Below are 7,709 nucleotides of genomic sequence, written 5' to 3'. Positions count from 1 at the left end.
GTAGACCTGCCGGGAAGATGCTGGCAGACTGGAGGAATCTGCACAAGTGTTTTTCATCTCAGTGTTTTCATGTGACCTGACTCATTTTCAGTTTAGTTACATCTTGACCTGGAAGGAGCAGCCATGGCTTGCCTCTCTTCATTTGATTTACCTTGATTCTTGATGTGCATGTACCTCCTTCCCCTACTCCCACCCTATGCAGCCTCTCCCCCACCTCTCCTGTTTTCCTTGCCTCTCCTTGGATGTCTATACATAAGTTTACACCCTGATTTCCAGGATATGGGCTTTGTATCCAGAGAGAAAAATATATTTGATTCCCTAGGATACATACAAAGATATTGACTCAAAATCAGTCTAGTCAGTTCCTCACTCCTTTGACCATGTATAACTTGTATATCTGACAGGTTCTCCTGTAGGTAGTACAGGAAATAATAGTCCTCACATCTCTCTAATTTTTCCCCTCCCCCTCCATCAAACGACTGATTTTTATGCATGAAATATTAGACAAGCCTTGGGTGACCTGTTTTTTTTTCCCCCTCCCCCTCCCCCTTTTCCCTTGCGGTAAAATACTGCTGAAGAAAGAGGGCACTAGTGTACAGCCCAGATCGCATCCTTGCACCGTCTGGATTTGAGCTGAGGCGTCTGCGAACCGAGGGCGGCTGGGGTCCTCTGACCTGGGGAATACAGCTCTGTGTACCCCGACTCAGGTACGTCCCAGCTTCATATCCTTCAAACAGACAGGTGAGCCGACACCTTCCCGCGGTGAAATCCAGCCACAAAGGCAGACACAATCTTCTTTTATTGGATTTCCTCCTGGACCCAGGCGCATCCTTGCATGCCTAAGGAAGCATCGGAGCGGTGGGTGCCTGGGTTGTCTTGCCCCTTTAGCCTGCCTCTCTTCCTGTGCTCTCACTCCCTGCCGGCTCCTTAACCCCCTTCTCGTCTGACTCTCACCTTGAGAAAGGGATCGGGGAGGAACGGGAGAGGGAGCCAACTTCAACCTCGCAGGCGGCTGAGATTTGGCGCCTCTGTACCCCTGAAGCTGTTGGATTTGGGTATATACCTGCAGAAGCGCTGCGAGGAGAATGGTGGTGGGAAGGCGAGGGGAGGTGTGTGTGTGTGTGTAGGTGCGTGTGCATGTGTGTGTGTGTCTGGGTAAAGAACGTGGAGGAGGGGGGTTGAATGAGTGAAGTGGGGTCAAGGAATTGCAATTCATAGCTCAAAGCATACGTTTGCAGGCCCCGCGGGGTACTGGACCGAGCACTGTCCAGGGTTCTGAACGCGGTGTGGCTCTGGCTGCAGTGGCGAAAGCAGCCAGGAAGCTCCCGTTTCGTTCCCTTTCCAGCAACTATGCAAAGCCAAAAGGTCCCCTATATCTAGGGGGGGGGGGGGGTGCAGAAGACCCTCCACCTCTTCTGCCTTCCCGGAAAACAAGTTACCTTATCTGTACCCCTTCTCCTTGAACATCTACAATAAGCCTGACTTCTTAGTGGGGAAACATACCAAACTCCAACATAAGGAGACTTTACCAGGCGTTGCCTTAGTAACTGATATGGATTTTCCACAAGCTGGCAGATTTATATTTGCTACTTGGATTTTATGTCAGGGTCTCTTCAACCCCTCAAAGTTAAAGTAAAAGGCGCCCCTTTTCACGTTCATTTTAAAGTAGCGCTTCCACCTTTACAGCGAGTTTCCAAATTTTCTTCTGGGAAAAAAAGTTAATCTCTTCAAATTTCGGAAAGTTCTTTTATGTTGAAGGATTTAGCTCCTCCCCTCCTCTCTTCTCCCACCCTTACTGCCCCCACCCTCACCCCGGAGTCAGAAAGCCTCATAGATAGTTGGGGACTGGGAAGAGACTTGATGCAGAAGCGGGCAGGTAGGTGGGTGCTCTTCGCTGCCTGGGAGCTGAGAAGCGCTGGGAGCAGGATACACCACTTTCCTTACTGACCAGGACCGCTTTCCGAGCAGTCCCTGCGGCGGATATCAGGATGTGTTGACATTAAATGGACGGGGCAACAACTAGCATCACTGACCCCAGAGTTTAAACACATGTCCTCCGATGACCGGGATTTGATTTTTTTCCTTCTTTTATCAGCAGCGTCCAGGTCACCGCTGCCAACACGACTCCCACCGTAACCTTGATCAAATTACCTTGATGCACCGGTGAAGGACGGGGACTTGCATTCCCCTAAAAACGCCTCCAGGGCGTGGGGGCGGTCGTGGAGGACCGGGAGGAGGAGGTGGAGGGGAAAGAGGCGGTGGAGGCGGCGGCGAAGGCGTTGGATAAGCCGTGCTGGCGAGGGGGACCAAGCCGCGAGAGGCAGCGTCTGGCGTCTCAGTGGTGCGCTCCCCAGCCTGCAGGCGGGACCGGCGTGGGAACGCGGCTGGCCGGCTGTGTACCGCGTCCTCACCACAATGGTCCGGCTCCTCTTGGTTTTCTTCCCAGCGATCTTTTTGGAGATGTCCCATCTCCCCCAAAACCCCGGCAGACAAATGTTGCTGGTGGGAGCCTCATCTCAGCGCTCCGTGGCCAGAATGGACGGAGATGTCATTATTGGAGCCCTCTTCTCTGTCCACCACCAGCCCCCCGCCGAGAAGGTGCCCGAAAGGAAGTGTGGGGAGATCAGGGAGCAGTATGGCATCCAGAGGGTGGAGGCCATGTTCCACACATTGGATAAGATCAACGCGGACCCCGTCCTCCTGCCCAACATCACCCTGGGCAGCGAGATCAGGGACTCCTGCTGGCACTCTTCCGTGGCTCTGGAACAAAGCATCGAGTTCATCAGGGACTCTCTGATTTCCATTCGAGATGAGAAGGATGGGCTCAACCGGTGCCTGCCTGACGGCCAGACCCTCCCCCCAGGCAGGACTAAAAAGCCTATTGCTGGAGTGATCGGCCCGGGTTCCAGCTCAGTAGCCATTCAAGTCCAGAACCTGCTCCAGCTGTTCGACATTCCCCAGATCGCCTATTCTGCCACAAGCATCGACCTGAGTGACAAAACTTTGTACAAATACTTCCTGAGGGTTGTCCCTTCTGACACTTTGCAGGCAAGGGCGATGCTTGATATAGTCAAGCGTTACAATTGGACCTATGTTTCTGCAGTCCACACGGAAGGTAGGCGTTATATTTGGGAAAGAAAAGTACTGAGAAAACCAAGGTATTGTTGCATGATGTGCTCCTGGGATGGTAGTATCGTCCCTGTTTCTTTCTAGCACTATGGGGAACAGACTTTACCCTTCTTAGTACACGCCCACCCAGGCATTGTTTTATCCTCATTTTCTTGTAATTCTATCGTAAGCAAACTGTAGCCCTTGGCGTTTCTGGGGATAGGAGGAGCATAAAAAAATATCAGTCTCCATGTAAAGTGTCCAGCTGTGGATTTTAGTCTTACATGGTGGTTTCCCCTCATATTCTAAGTTCATGCTTGTCAGGCTTATGGGCACAAGGTGTTAGATTATCCTTCAGTGACTGGTTATGATTATCCAAGTTTAATAGACTGGCTAATCTTGAGTGAATGGTTAATCAAAAGAAATCTCTGTCCCATAATTTTAATTTGAAAGCTTTACCTTGTGTTCAACAGAGTGAAGGTGTTTCTTTGTCCTCTTACACCTCTTGTTAGAATCCAAAATGTCCCTGGGACTATGAGATTAATGCAGCCATCTCCCTCAGGACATTGGAAATTTATTTCCAATTCTGGGGTACCTTAGATACAAAGGAAATGTAAATAATTCAAACCAATTATTTATATATTCCTTACTGTAAATGTGCACATACACATTTCCTCACTTCATCCAGAATTATCTTGTTTTATGAGAAATGACACTGAGAACTTCTTGGATTTGAACCTTGGTCTCTAGTTTTCTTTTTCTTTCTTCTTTTTTTTTTTTTTTTTCTATCAACACAATGACTTTGCTCTTCATAATTTAATGTTGGATCAATTATAAATTATCATTTAAAGGGTAGCAGATGTCAGGTTTAAAATCAAACAGATTGACCTGAGGTTAAAAGACTTGATTTTTTTTCCCCCAGTGTCTTTAAATTCTTAAAGAATTTCTTGCATGAAAATTTTCTTTACTTTTTTCACCTACTTAAATTTTTGGATAAAAATGAGATTTTTGAGCTTATCTATTCTTAACTTCCCCAGTAGGTCTATAAGGAAACTGAGGCCCTGGAAATAAATTGACATCTAGGACAATTCACATGTACATATGGTAGCATGCAGAAGAGAATTTTGAGGGTGTTGTTGCATTCATATTTCTTAAAATCAAATTATTAAAAGAAAGCCCATAGACATGGCTTCACTTTTCAAAAGAGTTACACAATATTCAGTTATTCATGTGAGGTCTGATTATAAAAATTAGGAAGCATTCTTAGTGAAATAGTTTTATGATCATAGTGATTGAGTATAGATACTTTAATTTATAAAAAGCACAGAGTTTTCAGAACAAACAAAAATGATGTAGAATTATACAATTTTTAATTTCAGACTTTGTTTTTGGAAAAATAACTTTCTGCTGCAATATTGTCACTTCTAACACATAATTCTTGTTTCTGTATCTTGATTTTAAGTTATAAGCTGCATCCCTCTGTTTGAACACAAACTCATTACTTTTTTAAGACAGAAACTTAACTTCAGAAGTTAGTTCCTTACATTTTAATGTTTAATGTTAATTTCCTACATTTTAATGTTTAATACAGTTTCCTCTAGTGCTTAGATGGAACATTTTAAAATCATAAGTTAAAAATGTGTGAAATATCAGCACTGGAGAGATCTCTCCAAAAGGAACGGCAAAAATCTAGGTTGAATATGGTTTATTGACATATTGAATAATTCTCCCTCTATTGAGTGAGGCAGTTGATTATTGATATGATTACTTCTTCAGGAAGAAGTAATGTTTTATCACTTTATACTGGTTTTTATCTTCCATATTTTACATAAGATATTTTGAGGAAGGAAGGGCATAGAAGACTCCCTTATATCTGTTTTCCAATTGTATTACTTCATTTAAAATAATTGCTAATAGAGGTTGCTTTCTGAGAATAGAATTACATTTTTGGAAAATAAATTGAACTTCTGTTTGCTAATTTTGTTGAGGAAAGGCTTATATTATAACTTCACCTGTGTATTAGTTTGAACTGCTTTACTTCCCCTCTGCCTTTCTGACTGGTGCTGTATGGCATTGATAGTATCTTCACACTATTCCATCAATTGATTCCAGACTGGTTTGTGATCACAGAACAGCTTCATAGCTAATTTTGATGTTTATTTTATTACAGGAGATTACACTATTCACTTAGCCATTTATATATGCTCTTTTGTTTCTTCTTAAAGGAAATTAGTTTCTCTTTTCACTAGACATAACATTTGCGAAAACCGAATTGCTTTTATTTTCTTCTGTCCACAAAGAAATTTTGTGTAAGCTCTTGGTGTAAGCTCCAACTGAACATTTATTTTTCTTGAGGCTCTGCCCTCTGCTTCTCAGGGACACATTGTGTATTGGCCTACAGGCACTTTCTTGGCTCACTTAGTAATTTCCCTGCCTTCAGACTGATGGGGTCATGTAACAGTGACGGTTTCCTGTAAAGAGCGGCGAAGTCCACATTATCAGTGTTGTCCCTACCATCTGGGCACTATTCAGCAAGGAAGCCTGTTTGTCTGAATACTGGTCATTTGAAGCTTAAAAATCCTGGGACCTCCGGTGACCTTCACTTCTCCTTTTCAAATTGACCATTGCCTCATTAATGTATCACCATTTCTTAAGTTAGAAATTAACCCAGTATAGTAAATATCAAAAGTGACTAAATTACTGTAGCTTTCATTTCTATAGTTAATTTTGGTGACTTTTAGAATCATAAATGAGGCATCTAGTCTTCGAATGCCCTCATTTAAAAATATTCCTTTATTACTTTAGAGTACATTGACGTAAGCTTTGAGGTATTTTCTGCTTTTAATTTTTATTCCAAAGAATTTGTTTGTTATATTCTTTCACATTGTTTTCAATATTCTCATTTATGCTGAAATAGTCTGGTCATGACAATATGACCAGTTTACTTGACATAAGAGAGGAACAGTGTACGTGAAGTTACGTGCAACAGACTTTTCAGAAATTGTGATTGCTTCCTGAAAGAAATGTTGAGAAAGGTCTGTCAAGGAGGAAGAGGACCATTGAAGCAATTAAGCTTCACAAAAAATTCAAATGCACTTTGGAATAAGCTGCTCACCTGGAACATGTGTCTTTAAATATGCTAAACTTAGGGTACAAAAATAGCCTCTTCTGAGAATGTCTTGGCCAAGGACACTTTATTCCATTCTTCTGATGAAATAAAGATTCCCTCCATCCAAAATCAAGTTTAAAACAATACCTAAAAGTAATATTATTTGATTAAATTCAAAACATTGAGTGAGTGCAGTGAAGAATATTCTTCGAGTTTGTAGCTTCTAAAGTTAAACAAGTAATAGAGGGGGGCTATTTTTATTTGTTTTAAGCCCTTTTTTCTTCATATTTTGTATTAGACTGGCAGACAAGCAATGATATGACAAAGGTTTAATAGTGCTGCTTTCCTTACGGAAATGTGCACTTTTTATTTGGTTTGGTTTTCATTGTGGTATAACATTTTGTGGACATTTGCTTATATATGATTTGAAATGGACTTTTTTGAGTTCTTTTCAAAGACCTAGCTTCTTCTTTTTATCAACTTTTTTACCATTTCATATAAAACTCAATTTAAAATTCTTCTGGCATCAAAGGAAAGTTCTCCTAAGTCATAAATACTGTACAAGGCTAAAAGGGTTATTTAGCTAATGCAATTACATATGATAATTTTATACCTAGTATGGTATTTCTTGTCTACTCACCAGTAACTTTCTCTATACCCTTCTTTTCTTGATTGCAACCTATTTCACAGGAAGTTATCTCAATAAATTGCTTTTTTTTCATATAACAAGGAATGGAAGTGTCTTGAAAGGTTATTTAGGCTAACCAATTAAGGATGCATAACTCCACTACTGCATCCTTGCTCATGTTCCAATGTTCCTATTGTGATTAGGATTTCTAATGAGAGTGAGGAGGTTTTTGGAGTTAAATTCAGAAGCAGGATTTTACATGACTCTTAGTTTGTTCTTCTATATGCCACAAACTGACTCCCTGAATTTTCCTCCAATTTTCCATCATCTCCTGGACATCATCCAAAAGAACGCGAACTCCTCCTTCATGTGATATTTGTCTTGAGTGAGTTTCCTCCTTCTTGTAGCGCACCTCATCATTTTCTTCTCTCAGATATCCTGGTTTCTGGTTCCTTCACCATCATAGTTGACTTCAACTAGATCTTAGATGGATTATAAAACCAAAGTCTTTTAAACATGACGTGCTACTATTAAGCCATATCTTCTTCCTTTTAGTCTTGCACAGTTATCATGATCACTGTTATTAGCGCTACCATTTCTAAGAATAGAAATTTGATATTTTTCCTTTAAATGTAAAATTATTAGCTTCATTCTGCATTTCTAGCTTACTAGTAGACTCTGGAGTTTTGATGAATTTATCTTAAAATCCGAGCTTTTTGACCTCAGGGTTCTGGCTTCCCTCAGTGGCCACTCGTCCTGTTATGAACTCTGTTGAAAATATGCTTTTCCACTGTATATCCACCACCTTGTAGATATACCAATGACTCTAAGCAGTTTAAATGAAAAACTTTCACACTGTGTATC

General features: G+C 41.6%; 1 protein-coding gene across 6 annotated transcripts in view; it reads left to right on the top strand.

Moving 5' to 3' along the window:
• The first annotated feature begins 622 nt into the window (after window positions 1–622).
• GRM1 (glutamate metabotropic receptor 1) overlaps window positions 623–7,709 on the top strand; it is a 394,312-nt gene continuing 387,225 nt past the window's right edge. For 4 of the 6 annotated variants that reach the window (XM_079146823.1, XM_079146826.1, XM_079146827.1 and 1 more), the window contains exon 1: window positions 1,875–3,115. In XM_079146823.1, the coding sequence (XP_079002949.1) occupies window positions 2,416–3,115 (700 nt within the window). In that variant the 5' untranslated portion in view covers window positions 1,875–2,415. Of the gene's footprint in view, window positions 708–1,874; window positions 3,116–7,709 lie in introns of those variants that run through there. The other 2 variants (XM_079146824.1, XM_079146825.1) reach the window with 2 other exon arrangements.

The sequence above is a fragment of the Sciurus vulgaris genome (genome assembly GCF_902686455.1).
Source record: "Sciurus vulgaris genome assembly, chromosome: 7".
Taxonomy (NCBI): domain Eukaryota; kingdom Metazoa; phylum Chordata; class Mammalia; order Rodentia; family Sciuridae; genus Sciurus; species Sciurus vulgaris.
This window is presented reverse-complemented; position numbering and strand designations above follow the sequence as displayed.